The sequence below is a fragment of the Brachyhypopomus gauderio genome, chromosome 7 (assembly GCF_052324685.1).
Source record: "Brachyhypopomus gauderio isolate BG-103 chromosome 7, BGAUD_0.2, whole genome shotgun sequence".
NCBI lineage: Eukaryota > Metazoa > Chordata > Actinopteri > Gymnotiformes > Hypopomidae > Brachyhypopomus > Brachyhypopomus gauderio.
Window position 1 is genome coordinate 17224292 of NC_135217.1, and position 20051 is coordinate 17244342.

General features: G+C 48.8%; 1 protein-coding gene across 7 annotated transcripts in view; it reads right to left on the minus strand.

The window, feature by feature from the left end:
• Positions 1-2199: 2199 nt before the first annotated feature.
• The window catches only part of tnikb (TRAF2 and NCK interacting kinase b), a 38873-nt gene continuing 21021 nt past the window's right edge, over positions 2200-20051 (minus strand). The window contains exons 11-33 of one of the 7 annotated variants that reach the window (XM_077012186.1): positions 19964-20030; positions 19549-19747; positions 18709-18825; positions 16808-16894; positions 15585-15776; positions 15031-15360; positions 12141-12305; positions 11809-12054; positions 11602-11711; positions 11204-11322; positions 10942-11039; positions 9359-9540; positions 8683-8797; positions 8123-8290; positions 7459-7555; positions 7165-7341; positions 6904-7047; positions 6440-6574; positions 6197-6297; positions 5821-5970; positions 4906-5065; positions 3270-3409; positions 2200-3095 (exon numbers count right to left, since the gene is read on the minus strand). In XM_077012186.1, the coding sequence (XP_076868301.1) occupies positions 3012-3095; positions 3270-3409; positions 4906-5065; positions 5821-5970; positions 6197-6297; positions 6440-6574; positions 6904-7047; positions 7165-7341; positions 7459-7555; positions 8123-8290; positions 8683-8797; positions 9359-9540; positions 10942-11039; positions 11204-11322; positions 11602-11711; positions 11809-12054; positions 12141-12305; positions 15031-15360; positions 15585-15776; positions 16808-16894; positions 18709-18825; positions 19549-19747; positions 19964-20030 (3383 nt within the window). In that variant the 3' untranslated portion in view covers positions 2200-3011. The remainder of the gene's footprint in view (positions 3096-3269; positions 3410-4905; positions 5066-5820; positions 5971-6196; positions 6298-6439; positions 6575-6903; positions 7048-7164; positions 7342-7458; positions 7556-8122; positions 8291-8682; positions 8798-9358; positions 9541-10941; positions 11040-11203; positions 11323-11601; positions 11712-11808; positions 12055-12140; positions 12306-15030; positions 15361-15584; positions 15777-16807; positions 16895-18708; positions 18826-19548; positions 19748-19963; positions 20031-20051) is intronic. The other 6 variants (XM_077012188.1, XM_077012189.1, XM_077012187.1 and 3 more) reach the window with 6 other exon arrangements.

Sequence of the window (20051 nt, forward strand, 5' to 3'; positions counted from 1 at the left end):
TTTGAATACAACCAAAAAGTGCTTTACATCAAAAGAATGGAACAGCTGAGATAAACTCGATGTACTAGGCACAGGTAAGATGAGATCTGGACCTCTTTAAAGACCTAGCTACGTTTTTCCCCTAATAGGGTTATTTTCTCATAGTTAAACACTTTTGACAGCAGAAAAGTTATAATATCCATTATATGAATAAACACAAGTATGCCTCATTTCAAATGGTTGATTTAGTAGTTTTAGTGTGCTCAGTAGAAAGGATGGTTTAAAAATCACCAAACCCTATACCGCATCCTTGTTTTTGTTTGAGCACGTCTTGGCTATTTTCACTGGTGGATTCCGAGGCCAATGAAGACCGAGAGTACCTCAGTAGGATTCATTCCTGCACAGCAAAAGCTGTGCTTCGACTGGACTATCTCTCCAACAGCCAGTATCCCAGTTTTGTAAAACAGGTAAATGAGGTGTTCAGACAGCAACCTCTAATCTAGCAACCTGATGAGGACAAAGTGATTTTCATGGTAAGTACATCATGAAATTCAGTTTGAGTATGAGTCCAGAAAAAGTGAGGCCAATCACACACATACTACTGTGAAACGTCATAGAAATGAGAGTAGAGATAGGTAATCTACACTGCAGGCAGGACATAAAAGAGTGACGCGTTTCAGCCCGTCGACAGTCACAGTTTTTTTTATTTCTGTGAAGGTAAAACTGACCATTAAATCCTAAAGGGAGCAGGAGCTGCGAATTTGCCAGTCATGCATAAACACACCTGCACACACCCGCTTGCTATTCAGAGTAATGTTTAAAAACCAAAATAAAACAAAAATGTTCCAAAACAAACAAAACAAAACCGACCCAGAACTAAAATATTCGATGTAACAGAATTCCAGGCAGCATCCATGGATCACCTGAAAGTCACTCTGCTTTAGGGGCCAGAATGTCACAGTCCTGTCCAATAAGCTTTTTTTTTTTTTGTTTTTGCTCAAGAGCTGCTGTTGTTTACAGACCTTCCCTTCACTCCCCCCCCCCCCCCCCCTTCTCCAACGCCCCCTCATGTTGACCAGTGCTCACAGACAGTGGGTATCAGCATTATGATTCTTGAGCACACAGGGATGCATGGCTGTGCTACGCATTAACTGTGTTTTGATCAGAAGCGGGCTTGTCCTGAGTCAGTGCAACAGTGCTTTAGTGTCCCACAAAGCGCTAGCACACGTAGCCAGCTTGCACTCACCAGCAGAGGGCGCTGGGCACCACTCTTATCACACACGCATATATGAGGAGATGTGAAAATCACACTGTGTTGCCACCCAAAGCCACTGCTAAAAATATCCCCATGTAGAGAGCGTGTTACATTACTCCATAATATGCCCTCAATTTAACACACTAAGGTATTTAGAAGAAGTCTAATTTCTGTAATTTGTTGTACAGAGTTTAACTTTTAAGAGTTGTGGTTTTGGCACTGATGTTAAGAAATGCATTGTGAGTAAACAAGGCCCAGGGGAAACATTTCAAAGAATATGTGAAACTTTGATTCACTGTAAAAAGTGGCTTTATAGCTTAATCACACATTTTAGTACAGGTAGGCCAAATTCAAATATGGTTGAAGTCAAGAGTCATTTGTCTATGATCAAATATGAAACACACTGGATGGCTAAATGCTTCAATTAATCTACAATCTAAATATTGCCTTGCCCTATGTAAAATAATAGTGAAATGTCATTAACTTTGATTATAAGCCACGGTCTGTGTACAAAATTGTAACTGAATGACTAGATCAGGAAAAAAATGAGGTAGGTTTAGAGGAAGCTCGGTACACAGAACTCACTCTTTTCACACGACTCAGGGAAAAAAAAAACCTCACACTGAATTCACTGCAGTTGTACGAAATAGCCAATAGACTGCCCAGTGAGCCATGTATTTTGTTGAAAGCTGCTCTCTTACAGAGTCACAGTTTCAGTGTGTTCTGGGTTGGCTGGCGGGACTGTTCTGAGAACGGAGGCGCGAACAGGATGAGCAGAGACACAGAGGGCGGTGGAGAATATCACCATAACGTCCCGTTAGACAGCAGGACAGCAGGACTGACAAGCACCTCGCTTACAGTCTTAAGCCACGGGTCTCCATTGATCTCCCATGGCCTTTATTGCACTTGTGCTGAGAGTAATAAATGTCCAAACTAAAACACAAAATTACAGCATAGTCTCATAATAATGTGAAATGGAGCTTTATTTTGTTTTATTCATTTTTTGGACAATCAAAAATGTACTGGAACTGATTATTCTGATTGTACAAAACATGGAGACATCCCTTTGTAAATTTGTCTTAGCTAATCTTTCTTTGTTGTTGTTTTTATGAATGATGATTTTTTTTTTCTAATCGCTCACTCTCGCACACGCGCACACCTACACACAGGACATACATACAGTACATATTCTCTAGCACAGCTACAGTGTGACAAAATGCAACTTTGAAAACAAAGTGGTGATGAAATGTGTTCCATATAAGTTCAGAGTGTACAACATACAAGGCTGAGCATGTGTGCACGCACTCACATCAACCCCCAACAGACTGTTTGTCAGAGATTTTTTCCATGTATATACCAACAGCAATATAATATTGTGTTGGGAGTGTCTAAACAGTTACAATATTTTTTTCTCAATAATCACTCTACACAGGGGAATTCTGTTCCACTCTCCTAACAACCTCCTCCAAAACCAGCATACATATCTGTCGTGAAAAATATAAGAACCCCACAGTAAAGAGCCCTAAAAAATTCTGTATCGAAGTTGTTCTTCTTTGGCGCCCCCTGGTGGTCTGGGGATCGCTCCCTAACCGACTGTGGAGGTGGCTCTGACTGTTTGGCTCTGTGGAGCGGAAGGCCAGGTCTTTATTCTATTCTGCTCTGCTGTTCCACATACTGTGGTTTTCTGTTTGCACCCCCCCCTCCCCCAATCCCTCTTCCCTTGCTTGTCAAAACAGAACATGTCCACAGACACACTACAGGGAAGGTTGTGGACAGGTTACCAGTTCATCATGGAGTTTCGGTTCAAGGTCATGAAGAAAACTTGGCTACTGCCTCCTGATCTGACCGAGGCAAAGAAGACCTGCCAAGAAAGCACAGAGCAGGGAGCACTCAGGGAAACAGACGTTAACACAGCCTCGTTCTCCGCAGCCAATAGCAGACAGCACAGTCTGGCTACAGATCACTGGACCATACGGTTAGAACCGTAGAGTTCAGCTGCCCCAGAATTCAGAGGACTGCCTGTGTGGAAACTCACCTTGTCGTTTCGCTCGGACAGGAACTTCAGTCGCTGAGCTCGCTTGTGCATGAAAACTCCGTCGAGGTGTCCCGTCTCCACGGACCGGATCTCAATGGCTTTCTCTCCCCAGCCCATGATCTGGTTGGAGTGGATGTAGGCTACAGAAGGGTAAGGGGGACAGGACACAGGACATACGACAGGACAGTGATGACTGCCACCGCAGAGGGAGGGCAGGAAGCACGACACGTTCGTGAGAACGCCCCGTTCCTCGACGACTTCTGACTGCCAACAGCAACCCGAAACCGGCCTGGCTCGGAATATAGACAGGCCCGCCCCAGACACCCCACACCACCAGGAGGTCATTATTGCAGCAGTTTCTGAAGCTCAGAAAGTACAGACCGTGAAGAGACCAAAATGGTCAATATGAACTCAAGATCTGATGCGCAGTGGGTCTATGAAGACCTTCCGCAAACCTACATTGACACTGAGCAATGTTATGTGTTGACATGGATGTGAAGGTCATTTCATAGATGTTGATAATGAAGTTATGATCATAACAAGGCAGATCACAAGAGATTAGGTTTCAGAAAACCAGAGGGATGTGAGTTGTTCACATTCTGCTTCAGAAACCTTCGACTGGTCATTTGGACTGACTAAGAATTAGTGTGGAGCTGAGGGAGAGGGATGGGGCAGTTGTTTGGACTGAACTGACTGAATTTTCAGTATTGGCAATAAAAGACATAACTGACATAAAATAAATCACAACTTACTTTCACATTCAAAGACAAAGATGAGAACAAAAAACATTTAATGCTAAAAATTAATGATGCACATCCATGACGCAAATATCATTATTAGTTGTAAAAAGACATCCTAAAAGTTAGAACACTTAAACACCAGAATCAGCAACTTTCATCACTCTGGTGGTGGGATCTCTCACATCTGAAACAGACCCTCATTTGTAAGATCCAGATGTCAACATCACTCAGAATCCACAAAGCACCCACCCCTTCGGTTTCACTGCAGTGCTAGACTGTTGGAGGTGCATTTGAGGTTTCAGGAGCATAGAAAGACATTCAGATATATTAAAGATTGATTCAACAATGTGAGGACCAAAGCAAAGCACACCCCAAATGAACTAAGCATGTAAGGGTCCCAGTGCTGAATCTGGTGTCGGCTACAGACTGGAAATTTCAAACAACGAGGAAGAAACCATTCAAAAGGAGGAAAAACAACACAACAAAAATGAAGAACACACACACACCACCATTGTGCTACGTGCCATGGCTTAAAGGTGACCTGGACTTTGGGGATTTGAACTCCGAGCTTGGGGGGGGGACACAAGGCTGTGTGTCGGGCTCAGTTGTGATTCTATACAGGGACGGGACAGTCGGCACAGAAAAAGAATGGAGGTGCAGACTGAAGAACAAAAACATGCAACAAAGAGATGCAAGTGTGTGTATCTCAGTCCGTGTGCGTGTGTGTGTGTGTGTGTTTGATTAGCGGGGCTAACGTATGTTTATATAGATGGTGGAGGCTGGAGTTTAGGGGAGTGCTGGGTTTCGGAGGTGGCACGGCCTGTGAGCAGGGCATGGGGGCCCCGTGAGAAGAACAGGGGCGTTGTGTCCAATTAAAAAAAACAACCACGACCTACCAACAGAGGTGGGCATCTCTCCCCATTGTAGCACCACGTCTTTAGTGATTCTGCCGTAAGTGTTCACATAGACCCCCTCATCTTCATAACACAGAAGCATCTCCATCCCGTCGGTCTTGGGGAGCACCACAATGGCGTGGGGGGTGACACTGCCCTGAATCTGGGGGAGGGAACACGGGGGGGGGAAGGGAAGGGGTGGGGGCAGATGAGCCTCTGTGGCAAGCACGAGTGGTAGTGCACAACATTCACCTGCAGGTGGCGCGCTCTCCCCCCCTCCCCCTTAGTGCGCCACGCCCACCAGGGGGCGCCAGCCGGCGCTTCTGTCCCCGGCGAGAAACTGCTGCAACAATAAAATCTCCTCACCACCAGGAAGTGACCGCCCCCAGACCTGCTGAAAAGCCCGGGCCGCCCTCGGACGGGCTGCCTCCCGGTTTGCAAATCCCCCATTTGGGGGAAGTTAGGCTGTTGTGGTTGCTTTGGATCACTTTATCAGACACATGGTTTTGGTTGGTCAAAGGTCGTAGGTCGAGGGAAATGCTTTTGCTCTAAGCAAAATCGTTTTAAGTGTAAATTATTTAGCACTATTAAACATGACTGCAGAACGATACAGACATGACATTTACATTTCAATATATATAACATTAATAACCTCACAACCATTCACTTAATTACAAAATGTCTTGGGTACATTATCCATACATTTACACAGTGTTATCATTATTATTGTCATTATTATTATTAGCAGTAGCAGTTAGCAATACTTTACATTATACTACATTAGGAAGCAACCTTTTGTACAAGACATCAAGAGACTTCAGTACAGGGTCCTGGTGGTCTCCCGCCCACATCCTGACCTCAGGAAGCTCGGCGGAGGCTGAAGGAAGACGCTCCTCTGCTCAGCCCACCATCACTTACGTGGGACGGGATGTAGATGTCGTACGGGTTGCCGGAGTCTACGTCGATCACGTGAAAGCCAACGCTAGAGCCATAGATGACCTTTAACCTCTGGCCTTCTTCCACAGTTAGGTCAACCAGCAGGGGCCTATGCTGCAGATCGGTGAACGACTTTGGGAAGAGAGAGACCAAGAAAAGAAACTGTGAGAGCCCCGCTGATGAGTTCTGCTTCCCTGCAGAGTGAAACCGCAATTGAAATCAGATACTGTGTGGACTGATGGGATAGCTAAAACCTATCTGATATAATGTTAGCCATTCTAAATGCTCAGGCAGCTGAAGGTACTGATAAAAAAAAATCACATATAAATGGAGCGTCTTGATGGATTCTGTCTCCCACCTTGAAAGCCATGAATTTGTGGTATGGCTTTGGAGCCCAGGCATATATCTCCACGGAGTTCTTCAAGGCTATCACCAAGAACTTGATCCTCTCATATTTCACTTTTAAATGCAGACATACATGCAAGGATTAGCAGAAATACAAGCCACTTTGCGGTACATTAATTATCTGGGACAGGGTGGACAGGGTGCTTACAACAACTTGAAGCTCTGAAAGTAAGACTTGGTTCTGAATGGGACATACCAACTTTGTAATGAACACACCCCTCCAGATCCCCCACAGTGGTCCAGCCCTGTTTCTTCTCCACCTCAGGGTCATTGTGGAGTATCCTGTTCCTGAGCCATGACAGGTAATACACCCTCAGTTTGTTCTTTTTGCCTGAACGAGGAAGAAAGGGCACAGGCACAAGTCATGCTATTTTTTCCATTTCTGTGAATCTGTGCAATCTCTATGAAATCTGAATGGCCTTAAGACTTGTACCAACTGATGTATTGTTTGGCTGATACCATCGTAAGCTGAGAGTCACTAATAACTGAGTTTGTGAATACCAGACCCTGCATGGCTATCGCATGAAGATGTAGAAGCCACATGTCCCAACAAAACAGAGCTCATGTATATTGTATTTCTGACCATACAAAAAATATTTCCTCTGTTAACTCAATCTAGGTTCCATAAATTTGTGGCTACCATGGCCTGCCGTGTTTTACCAGAGATGGTGACCAGCACGTTGAGGCCCTCGAGCACGTCCATCTGTTGAAAGCGGCGGCGGTTGATGAGGTTGTACACCTTGCCCTGACCGCTGCGGTCCAGCAGCATCAGTCCGTTCTCGGTTCCGACCAGCAGATTCACTCCTACGGCACACGGAACGCACGCGGTCAACAACCAGCCGCCGGAGGCTCGGAGCCCGGAGGCCGGAGCGTAGCTCAGAGTCGGGAGCGTAGCTCGGGTTCGTCAGTGCTCGGACTCACCCCAAAGTGCCGCGCAAAGGATCTCGGAGTTGAAGCGTTTCTTGTACTTCCGGATCTCGGGCGTGTCGCTGTGCGGCCGGATGTTGGTGGGGTTGACGTTGACCACGGAGATCTTGCGGGCCTCGTTGAGCCGGGCCTGTTCCTGCTCCTGCCTCAGCAACTCGTCCGCGAAGAGAGCTGTATCGGGCGAGCCAGATTGACCTCGATTAACCCCCAAAACACGACAAGGAAACAAGTCAGCTCCCTGGGACAGAATTATTGTCCCTTATCTCATTAGAGCACAGAGATGGAAACCTGAGGCAGAGTTCTCATCGCCGTCTTCGGTGGGTGAAGTCTGGTATACCCGTGGGTCCACAAATGGGGTGAAGGAGGCTTTTGAGCCACTCCCATACTGTTGATGAGACACCAGGTTTAAAATCGGCACACACACTCTTGTAAACTAGTAACTGAACACATAGCTGGATGTAAAACAGTGGTACATAGCCATACAGTATGACGTAACGCCAATGTACATATACCGTCAACATGTGAATCCAAAAACCCAAACTTTTTAACAGATGAGATCAGATGGCAGCATACAGGTAAGGAAGCACTTAGTCAGAGTAAAACAAGAAATGGTTCAGAAAATACAGCACATTGTAAATTAATGCCATGGCTCTTGTTTCATGCATTTATAGATGATAAAAAAAGCAATAATGAGTAAAATGAGTAAAAATGATCACATGAAGACAACCTGCCCAGGGACAAGAAAGGGGGAGGAGTCTGAGATCAGACAAGAGCGGGAAAGCCCTGAACCTACAGCCGGGACACAGCCAGATAAAGATGTTTTGTTCGGACCGGACTGGATGGTGATGGTTAGAGGCAAGAAAGGGGGGGGGGGTGGGGGGGAGGTCAGGTTAGAGTTAGGTCAAAGGTTAGAGGGCAGGGGTTGGCTTGGACAGTCTGCAGCATCACCTACTTCAGCCACAGAGTCCAGGTCCTGCGCATGCAGACTGGGGTGGCGCCCTGGGCCTTCACTGGGCGTGGCCAAGGGGGAGTGGCTTTGCTGCACTAGATCGGGAAGATTGGAGTTACCAGGGAAACCGTTGCTCTCGGCGTGACCCGAGCGCTTTCTTTCCCCAAACATCTGCAGGAGAGGAACAGAGACAGAAGAAGGGCTATGCTACTGCTGGCCCCTGCAAGCGCACTGCCATGCACTGCCAGTGCGCCACCTTGTGGAGAAGTCTGGGGAATGCAACCTGGGCTGCCCTGGCAGTGTGAGAGGTGGTTTCCATCAGTGAACAGGGTTTGTTTTTTTGTTGTTGGTTTTTTTTAAGCTGAGGTGCTGGGAAGTCAACATAGTGAGTGAACTGAAACATCAAATCATAACAAAGATAAACAAAATTAATAAAAACAAACCGAGAAGAAAATGAAACAGTGACACACAAAATGGATGAGTGTAGAAGGAACTGGAGCGGACTTCACTGACACCAGAGAAGACAGGATGAAGGTCAGAAGGTCGCGTGAGCCATCATTTACCTCTCTCATCATCAGGGTACTATCCTTTGAGTTGTTTCCATATGACTCGTCCTGAGAGTCCTCCTGACCAACGATCCCTCCAAATGATTCATTGCCACCTTGGCCAGCCGAGGGCCTGTTAAAACCCAGGAAACAGGATACTAAGCTAGAATGTTGTATTAAACCTTTAGGAAAAACTTTTCCAAGAATAATTTAGGAAAAAAAAAAACAAATCGACCAAATTGTTCAAATTTAAAAACCGTATCAGCTTATTATGAGAAGTGGTCTGGGCTTAGTCCTAATACTCCAGGAAGCATGCTTGACTAGCACTTTCCTGTGGCTGTCTGCTCACTAGATTTCTCATACTCAAACAAGGTCAGAGCTTTGTTAAATCAACGCCGGAGCTTTCTGACTGGTGAGGGCAAATTCTTCCTAAATTACCTCATCATTTACTTTGGAATGACACACACACACACACACACACACACACCAAAAAAATCTACATTATTTAAGGCAAAAAAAGACCATTTTAAATATAACAATTGGATAGACTTCATTTAGAAGAATTTGGAATGGAGATTGTACGTAAGTTCAGGCACACATGGAGCACACACCTGCCTTTTTCTACAAAATGAAATTACCACCACAGGAAAATGACAACAACAGCAAAAAAAAAAACAATCTGTGAAAGCCTCACATAATGCGTGGGATGTCACTGACGGGCACTGTTCCATCATGGGCCCCGCCCTCACCCTCCTCCTCCTCACTGCTCTCGGACTCTTCACTGGATGATGAGTAGTCGGTCACTTTGACGGGCGGCCGGTTAGTCTCTTCGTTGGAGCGCAGCTCTCTGAGCTCTTTGGCCAGAGCGGTGAGATCCTGAGGATCAAAGGTCACCGTCATGACTAACGTGAGTTTTCATCTGAGGTGGACTTCGAGGACGAAGCTGGCACAGGAATTCACTCAGTACACACGTCTGTGCAAAGCAAGGGATTTGTCACAAGCTGAGCATCACCTCAGTTTTACACAATAACTAATAACAAAAGGACCGAAACAAAATGGCGGACAGCGCCAGCAAGATCAGCCATTAACGGGGTGGGAGGGGAGGAAATCTGGTCATCATTTTGGTGAACAAAGCACAATCCGGATAGAGGAGATGCCTCGTGCAGAGTCTCAGATCAGCTGGGACAGACCCACAAGGCAAAGCGGCCTGTGGGGTCTGGACGTGGCATGCGGGGGGGTTAGTGGGGGTCAGCAATCCTACCCGCCGGCTCCTCTTACCAGTGTCTCCTGAAGCCGAGGACCAGGGGGCCGGACAGAGAAGGAAACGCCGTTGAGAAAACAGAATCCGAAATTGCTACAATATACATGTGACCCCCCCCCCCCCCCCCCCCCACATTAACACTCTTGAATCAACTTGCTAGCTAATTATCAAGCCCCTTGTGTGTTGAATCGAGTGGGTGAGTGGGGGGGGGGGGGGGGGGGGGGGGGCAGTAGTCCTGCAGGCAAGCAGTTGGACACTTCTGCTCCAGATATATCAGCATATGTGGAAAATTGTGAATTAGCTGTGCATGCAGTATGATATGGGCATCTGCGATTGGCTGAAATTGTTCAAGAGCAAAACCTAAGAGTGGCACGTCTCCAAGTCTGTGGGGGGAGGTTAGGCAAACAAAACTCTGCCTCCCCCTGCCCAGAGACCACTGTTGCCAAGGTAACAGTTAGAACCCCGAGACAGCGTCAGGGATTTATTGAGACTGCGAGAGACTGTGTCGAATTGGAGTGATGCAGAAAAGTGCAGCTAATGAAGGTGAGTGACACGGTGTTGGTACGGAGATGAGAAGTCATTACATTTATAGCCTGCTCTCAGAGAGAGGGGCGGCGGAGGAAGAGAGAGAGTGACTGAGTGAGTGATCGAGGGAACGTTGGAGAGAAAGACGCGAGTAAATGAGTGTCAAGAGAGTGGGAAGTGAGAGAGAATGAGTGAGAGAGATGAAGATGACGTTTTTTTACTAACCTCATCTACAGCCCTCTTATAACTCTGTAGTGGAGTATCAGGAGTAGCAAGAATTATGGGAGAGGAATGCAGAAAGACTCAAAAGATGGAGTCAAGAAAATGGGAAGAAGATGGAAAACGGTTATTAATACACAGCGGACGCAGAGCATTATGCGCAGAGACGCACGCCCTAGTGCACGATGTTAGGACAGATTTGCAAACTACATTCATGTCAGCCAGAAAATGGTTGGGAGCTCCAGAGAGAAGATGTGTAGTTGGACACCTACCGCCGGACGGCTGGGCCTGGTCGCCTCCCTGCTCTCCTCCTGCGTTTTAGACTTGGCTTCTTGGGAGATGGCAGGAGAGCCCTCGGGCTTGCTGGACCCTGCGGTGGAGCAGAGACGAGAAACGAGGCAGCTGAGTGCAGGGGAAGAGGTGCTAGCAGATGGCAGGGCCCTGCAGCCCGTGGCCAGCCTCTGGGTGCTAGCGAGGGAAGAAGACGCGGAAGCTCGGAGGGCCTCTCAGCCTGGGACTGTGAGGAGATCTCACCTCCCACACGGTTCCTCTCGCTGGAGCCGCCCTGGGAGCTGGGGGTGCTAGAGCTGGAGGAACTGTTGCTACTCGTCCTGGGGAGGGCGGGCTCCATGGAGACACGCAGGTCTGGGTTGCTGCGGTGACAGAGGAGCATCAAAAGGGTTTACGAATACTTAGAGGTGCGGAAATAATCGAGAGAGCTTGAGGCTTTTCACTTGTTGGACGCTGTTGCTCTTTCTCATAAGAGATGATCTTTTTTTTTCTGGGTTGGCATCAAAGAGAAAGTAAGCCCGTATATCTAATCAGTGGTTATTTTATGAACACTAATTATTAACAACAAATGCAATACAACAATACGCTAAACATCGTCATGAGCAATCAGCTTGGAGTCGGGTAGGGAGGTGGGGATGTACCTGGCTCGGATGAGGTGGGAACCAGCCCGTGGGCCCAAGCCTCCCGGTCCGTTCCCTGGGGAGTTCTTCCTGACCAGGGCAGGCGAGATAGAGGTGGTCCTTTGAGGGACCTGAAAGAAGCAAACATCATAGATATTGATACGTATGGAGCCTGGAGAACATCTCAACATGTGTATCCTCTATGGCCCACCAACCTAAAGCACTCACCTTTGGTGGAACTTCCTCTTCCTGCCTGAGCCAGGAGCTACGGTCGAATTTGTCATCCCGGCTGGTGACGCGTGGCGGTGGGAGCGGCGTCTCCGAGGTGGGGTCGGAGTTCTGCCGCGGCATGGGGGGCCGGTGGGGCGACAGGCTCTCCTGGAATGCAGAGACGCCCTGGGAAGACTGGTCATGTAGTGACTGGGAGCCCGTCATGGAGGAGCCGTGGGACTTCACCGACACCAGGTGGGCCATCTGTGGAAGCCACAACTCCGCGGTCAAAGACGTGCACCACATTGGTGCCATGGAGCGAACACGTGGCCAGTGGCGAGAGGCCGTACCTGGGGCTCGACGGAGCGGGGCACGGGCGGCGTTCGGGCCTGCTGGATGCCCCCGCTGCTGAAGGACTCGGAACGAGGGGGCAGCGAGGGGTCGGAGATGCGGTTGGCCACCTTGTGCTGCAGGGCGGGAGAACTCTGGCGGTTCAGTTTGGAACGTTCTTCCACCTGAGGCAAAGGGAACGCCGGCTGTAGTGTGGAACGCCATCGGGAATACAACACACTACAGCGCAGAGGTCTGAACTCAGTAGATTTCAGTTCTAATACTTACAGTGCTGCTTGAAAGTTTGTGAACTGCTTGAGTAGTTTAGATTTTTCTGTTTTACCATGATTCTCTCATCATCACCGATTTTTGTATACGAACTGTCAGGTTTATGTTAATCAATCCCATTTACTTGTTTTCAAGGATATGTATGAGTTGCCAGCAAACACAGCATTTGCAAAAGTAAATGGACCACAGCTGTTTTGGTAAAGTCAATTAGGTAAAAGACTCAAAGGTGAAACACATGTGAGTGCTCAAGTAATCAATTAGGAAGACCAATCAAATGAGACGTCCTTGGGAAAAGATTTGAGCCACACTGATTAAAAGGGAGAAGAAACCAACCAAACCACTGTGTTGCCAAGGTGTAAAGCATACAGGTCAACAATGCTGAGACAAGAGGAGACATCCGTGGACATCAGGAAGAAGGTGGTGACAGCCCGTCACTCTGTGGAAAGATACAACATCATCTCCAAAAGATTCCAGCACCATCCATCGACTATAAGACAAATCATTTACAAATGGAGGGCACTCAGCATCACCACAACTCTGCCCAGTAGTGGACGGCCATCAAAACTTACACCAAGAAGCAGCAGAATAATTCGGGTAAAGGCCAAACACACACATCACCTCCAGAGAGTTGCCGACCTCTCTGGCTGCATCTGGGAGAAATGTACATGCATCTACAATCAGGCAATAATCAGAGTTCATGAAGAGTCACTAGTAGGAAGCCTCAGCTCTCAAGAAAGAACAAAGTTGCCCATTTAATCTTTGCCAGAGAGCACTTGGACAAAGAAGAGACTTTGTGGAAGTCCATTCTCTGGACAGATGAGTCCAAACTTGAAATATTTGGTCACGATCACAAGTCAACACTGCCTATAAAGAGAAGAACCTCCTCCCAGCAGTGAAACATGGTGGTGGAGATGTGAAGGTCTGGGTCTGCTTATCTGGACCAGAATCTCCTGCCATCAGTCAGGGAGTTGAAGCTGGGATGGAAATGGATTATGCAACAAGACAATGACCTAAAGCATTCCAGCAAAGCTATTAAGGAACAGCTTAAGAGAAAGAAGATTTGCACACTGTATTGGCACAGTCAAAGTCTGGACCTCAATCCCATAGAAATCCTGTGGCAAGATCTAACGTGTACATGCTAGATATCCCACCAGCCTATCTCAACTGCTGGAGTATTATAAGGAGTGGGAAAAAATCCCCAAAATCATCTTGTTTGTGGTTACAGAAGATGTTTGGTTGAAGTATTGGCTGCAAAAGGAGCTACTACAAGCTACTAACTAAGAGTTCACATACTTTTGCACTTTCGGCAGATTTTCAGTCTTTTGAGAGAAATAACTTTTGTTCATTAAATAATTAAAATAAATCTTTTTTTCCTGTGTGGCTCCTATGTGGAAGATCTGCTTTACAAATTGAGATTTGGATGTTCATAATGAGATTATTTTAATATTTTACAAAAAATATTTAGGTGGTTCACAAACTTTCAAGCAACACTGTATATATTTGTGTGTTTTCCTCTAAGACTGATTCAAGATGAGTAGACATAAGTGAGATGAGTAGACATGTCTTGGTGCTGGACAGTTTAGGTTTTTGATCTTTTATCGATCAAAAATCTCGTAAAAATCCCCGTGTCCTACATTGATAGGATGCCCTCATTCCAGGATATTTTCAGAATTGGACCTGCTCAAAATGAGTCCCTCAGCGTGCTGGGAGCACTTTAACTGGACTGTGCAATGATGTCTGTCACTTTATTCCAAATGGCTTGGGAAGAACATGTGGAATATGGCTGTGCTTGCTCATATACAGGAAGACAAGGGGTTAAATGTGGGGGAGGATAAAGGTCACATGAACCCACTTATCAGCAAAATGGGAGAATTGTTCAATTCCAAATGTCGCTGATGCAAGCACGGACATCAGACAGTCAGTAAAGTGTATGCTCAGATAGCGTTACAGCATACAGCGTTTCCTGCGTTTTGCACATGTTGTATATATTAACCAAAATGTCAGCATACTCATCTCAACAGAGGAAAGAAGGAAACAGCCTGATGAAAATACCATTTAAAAACGAGAAGAGAGAAGAGCTGTGTTATTGATCATTGTCTATTCCCAACGGTCAACATTGTGTGGTCTTCAGTGTGAGTCTGATGTGTTGTCATAATAGCGATGAATAAGTATTAATAATCAGTCACTTATGCTCAGTGCTAAATGAGCTTCAGTATGAACTATGGTTCACGTGACTGGATACACCCAAAGCCCACTGTGATTTCAGAAACAGCCCCAGCCTGAGGTAGGAGGAACAGGAATGGCTAGTAGATCAAACTCAGAGAAGGCCAAACATGGTAGCTGGAGAGACAAAGAGGAGTTTTGCAGGGACCAAACCTCGAATCCCACCAAACAGGAGTTAGCGCCCAGAGAAATGGTAGTCCGGACCAGGAAGGGGATAAAGAAGGCACGTGCATTCCCAAAGAAATCAGAGAGGAATTCAGAGAAAATTCCAGTAGAATTTTTTTCCCACAGGCCCTTTGGTAAAGGTAGTATGACCGGAAAACCAGTTCCAGTCATGACTGAAGGCAGAGACAGTAAAATCGTGTCTGAAGATGGGCACGGTTTCCTGTCTCTCTCTACCTCGCTCTCCCTGTGGAAGGAGCGGCCAGGGGTGCGTCCGCGCCCCTCCAAACCCGGATACAGCTGGGCGAGTTGGGCCAGGTCGGGCTCACAGGACACCCGGATCCGTGGGACGTTGCCGCTCATCTGCCTGAGCTGAGCCTCGGCTCTCTCTCTCTGGTTGTGGGAGGGGGCGGCGGCCGGGTAGGAGGGGGGCCGGGTGGGGAGGTGGCTGGGGGCGTGGTCAGGGTGGAGGACATGATGCGTAAGCCGCACCTCCTCGGGCTGACTGGAGGGGTGCTCTTTCTTTGAGGGGAGACGGGGGGAGTTACTTTGGGCACGTCTCATCACCTGCACGCACATCCGCACCACAAAAGGGACTTAAAACATAACAAGACAAGTCGCTGACGCCCAAGGCTTTTCTTTTCTTTTCTTTTTTATAGATGACAGATCAAATGCTTAGCAATAAAACAGAACCCCCTCCAGCCCTTTCTGCGCTCTGCAGTACAGTTTCAGTGAAGCGATTCAATACCCTCGGCCACCAGCGGGGGTGCCGATGGCTCGACTCCCCGTACCTCCTTAGCCCAGGCAGGCTTGTCACTGGGGTTGACCGAGTCCTTGTAGTGGTAGAGCTGCTTCTTGTCGGCGGGCCGCGGCTGGTCCTGCTGCTGCTGCTGGAGGGAGACCAGGTAGGCTCTCTCCTGCTGGAGCTGCCGCTGTAGACGCTCCGCCTGCCTCTGCTCCTCCAGCTGCTTCCGCTTGTACTCCTGCAGACGGATGCGCAGACGGACGAAGGGAAGAGGGGGATTAGTGGGACGGCTCTGCATTAGCGGACTGTTTTAACACCTGAACTGAACTGGTCTGACTGGTATGTGGGTGTGCGAGGGGAAGGACACACACACACACACACACACACACATACACATACACACACACACACACACACGCACACACATCATAGCGATGATCATGTGAGATGATTCTAAAAGGCAAATCTTGCGATCTTATGACCCCTGGCCGCCATGCTGAAGAACCACAGATGGTGTCTCACCCTTGCCAACGGATCCCGTTAGCTTACCTTGCTGATACGGCACTCCCAAACAACGCAGCGAGACCTTCAAACTCGATGAGGCCTGAAGACTTGGCTCAGAAACTTTTAAAATCGAGGGCTCTTTATCTACAACCAACGTCCATGGGGGAAACAATTTCATATGAAGCCATTAGCTACGTGAGATAAATCTATTGATAGCCAATTATCTAACACCTCCAAATCTAATTTCCCCACAGCAATAAGGCACAAGTTACAGAGCTGCCTAATCACCTCGGGGCTGCCGACAGTTCGATCGGCCAGTCAATGCGACCCTACCTGCACTGCAGAGGGAATGCAGTCCTAGCCCTGCGCCCCCTGGGGGCATTACCAACCCCCGCCTGAGGGGGCGCTTCACAACCGCGCTTCAGGGTCCTTGCTGACTAACCTAGCTACATCCAGTTTGGAACATCCTGGGTGAACAGCTAATGTAACACACTTTCTTTTGTGCCTGGCTAATGTCTTTCAGCTTGCAGCAAACATTTACTGTAAAACAGTGCAGTAAAAATTATAGTGACATTGAATTTATTATTAGAATTTAGCATGGAGCCACACGAAAGCGTAGCAGAACTAGAGGCTATAACGTGACGGGAAGGGGAATAGTGAAGAGGTTGCACAGGCTGTTTTTTTGGGTGAGAATCAGGCTCAAGCAAAGGGGGCACGGAGGTGAAGGGTGAAGGGTGAAAGGTCAGAGCCACAGGGTTAGTTTACCAGGAGGAGCGCCTGCTCCTGCAGGAGCTGCTGCTGTAAGATCTCCAGCTGCCTCTGCTCCTCCTCCAGCTGACGACGGATATACTCCTACCATCCCCATATGGAGGACAGCACCCCCAGAAGAGAGGGAGGGAGGGAGAGAGAGAGGGAGGGAGAGGGAGAGAGGGAGGGAGGGAGGGAGGGAGGGAGGGAGAGAGGGGGGAGGGAGAGGGAGTGAGTGAGTGAGAGAGTGGGAGAGAGTGAGAGAGAGGGAGAGAGTGAGTGAGAGAGAGGGAGAGGGAGGGAGAGAGAGTGAGAGGGAGAGAGAGGGAGGGAGAGGGAGGGAGGGAGAGAGTGAGTGAGTGAGAAAGAGGGAGAGAAAGGGAGAGAGGGAGCATGAGAGAGCAAGAGAACAATAACATAAAAACAAGGATGAGAGACAGACAAAGACAGCGGAAGGAGAGAAGAAAGAAGTCAAAACATTGAAAGGGAAATAGTATCAGCATCAGAGAGAATCACAAGCCTAAAAGAGGATCAGGTAAGTTTAAAGGACACGGGAATGTCAGAATAGGTTTCTGAGTGGATCTGCAATATGACAGAAAAGCCCAAGAGAAATGGGTGAAGTATCGGAAGTGAGGAGAATTTTGGGTGAGTAAAACCTTGAGGTGGATGAGGAGAACACGGAGGTGGTAACTGCCAAACAGTCGTTGGCAAAAGTATAAAGAATGAAGCAGAGGCGGGGCATGCTGGGCAGGGCATGGCCTGGCCACACCCCCACTGACCACACCCCTCCAACTGAAGCGGTTTTACTAAGAAGTCTGTCGCTGTCAGTAGTAGGGAAGCTTGGAGACATCAGGAAGCATTGTGCCGGCTGCAGTGAGAAAACCTGTCACTTAAACGTGTTCAGCTCTCGACAGAGTGTTCTGGCCGCCATGCTGCTACTAGCTCTGAAGCCTGAATGTGTTTGCAAATGTGTGTGTTTTTTTTAGTGTGAGTGTGAGCGTGTTTGTGCATGCATGTGTATGTATGTGTGTGTGTGTGTGTGTGTGTAGACAGTATGTGAATAACCGCACTCTTAAGCCACACAAACCACTCTGTAATCCTGAAGCGTTTGAAGAGCGGATCACCCACGGGCCCCTGCGCCCAGGACGGGCCTCTCCCCCCACCAGCACTGCGGGAGCTGCCCGGTTGGAGCGGGTGGGTGGAGGGGAGGGGCAGTTCCGTCAGGAACACGCTTTAAATCTGCACTCCTTCCTGCGGAACATTCCCCCCCCCGGGGGGGCTATGAGTCACACGCGGGAGAGAGGGGAGGGTTGCGTAAGAAAACGGGACATCAGAAACACTGATCGCAGCGCAACAGTGGCCAGACAGCGGAGTCGTGCATGTTCACGTCCCATTCTGAGACGGGAGAGATAACACGTGTGAGTGTGTGTGTGTGTGTGAGTGTGTCTGGCTACACACGCTCTCTCCTCGTGTTTCAACAGCAGGTCTGCATGTTTGTTTTCCACAGGCGTGCATATGCCCACACACGTCCCTGATGTCATGTCCTCCGTGTGCGCCTGGCGCCCCAGGGCCCGCGGGAGACGGCCAACCCGCTGTCAGCAGCAAGCAGGCTCCGCCCAGACCAGTCTGGCAAGCCCAGCGCTGCTAGAGGTGAGCGGCTAGTGATCGAACGCTGTCCCACCTCACACGTTCAGTGTCTTCAGTCTTCTTTGTTACTCTTAATCTGAGCGAATATGGATGATTATCCTCTCGTTTGTTCTAATCACTCCGTGTTTGCATGTTCATCCCTCCCTCTCAGCGCCTCCTCCTCTGTGTGTGTGTGTGTGTGTGAGTGTGAGTGTATGTGTGTGTGTGCGTATACGTGTGTGTGTATACGTGTGTGTGTATGTGTGTGTGTATGTGTGAATGTGTAGGCGCACCTGCTCTCTCTCTGCGTGTCTCCTCTCCTCTTCTCTCCTCAGTTGTTCCATCTCTTCGTATCTCCTCCTCTGCTCTCTCTCCTGCTGCTTCCGCAGCTCTCTCTCCCGGCGCTGTTGCTACAGGGACAGCAGCAGACCACACCCCTCACATCTCTGCCTACAAGTGGCCTACTTCACCCAGCCAGAACCCCCCCCCCCCCCCCAGAAACCCCTACAGCAAAGCCCACGGAGCAGCTACACTGCCACACTTGGCTCTGGAGGCCCCCAACCACCCCCTCTCTCTCTCCCTCTTTCTCTCTCTCCCTCTCTTTCTCCCTCTCCCTCTCTCCTTCTTTCCTCCTCTCCCTCACCCCCCCCCCTCTCTCTCTCCCTCTTTCCCTCTCTCCTTCTTTCTCCCCCTCCCCCTCTCCCTCCCTCTCAGTGTGAAGTCCCCTCTCAGGTGTCTCTGCTCTAGGAGACTTGGTAACGTTCCTCTGAGATGACTGTAAAACATCTCTAGCTGGGGACCCTGGACACACGGGACCAGCGCGCACACACACAGCGGAGGACGCGCATGTGTCGGCCTGCTGCGCTGCCTTTATTATTTTATTAATGTTTATTATTATACTGTTGCAGACAGAAGTGTGTATGTGTGTGTGTGTGTGTGTCTGTGTTCCGTTGTTTTTCTGGGGAAACGAGCCTTGCTGTTATCTGTGACGCTAATGCCACAGGTTAGCATCACCACAGGGACCAAACACATCCACCATGGAACTTGTATTCTTTCCTCATCCCTCCATCCCTCCTTTCATCCCTCCATCTCTCCGCCTCCAGCCCCGCCCCCCCCGCCCGGGCCGCTGGTACCTCCTCCAGTCTGCGTCTCTGCTCCTTCTGCTCCTCAATGCGCTTCTGCCTCTCGGCCAGTAGTTGGCGCTTGTGTTCCTCGTTCTGCTGCTGCTCCAGCTGCTGGCGACGCAGGGCCTCAGATCGCTCCTTATTGGCCAGCTGCAGCCGCAGGAAGTCCCGCCTTAAAGTGGACTCACCCGGGATGTTGATGATGGAGCTGAGGAGGAGAGTGACATCACTCAGTGGTGTGTCACGCTCACAGAACACGTCATGCGCACACACACACACACGTGCTCACACACACATACACACACGCACACGCACACACATGCACACACAGACACACTCATACACATGCACACACACGCACACACAAACACACACACACACACACACACACACACACACACACACACACACACACACACGCTACCTGGGCTCGCCCATGTCGCGCTCCTCCTCCTCTTCCTCACTCCCACTATACTCGTATTCCGTCTCGTCTGCAAAAAATGAAGAAGCAC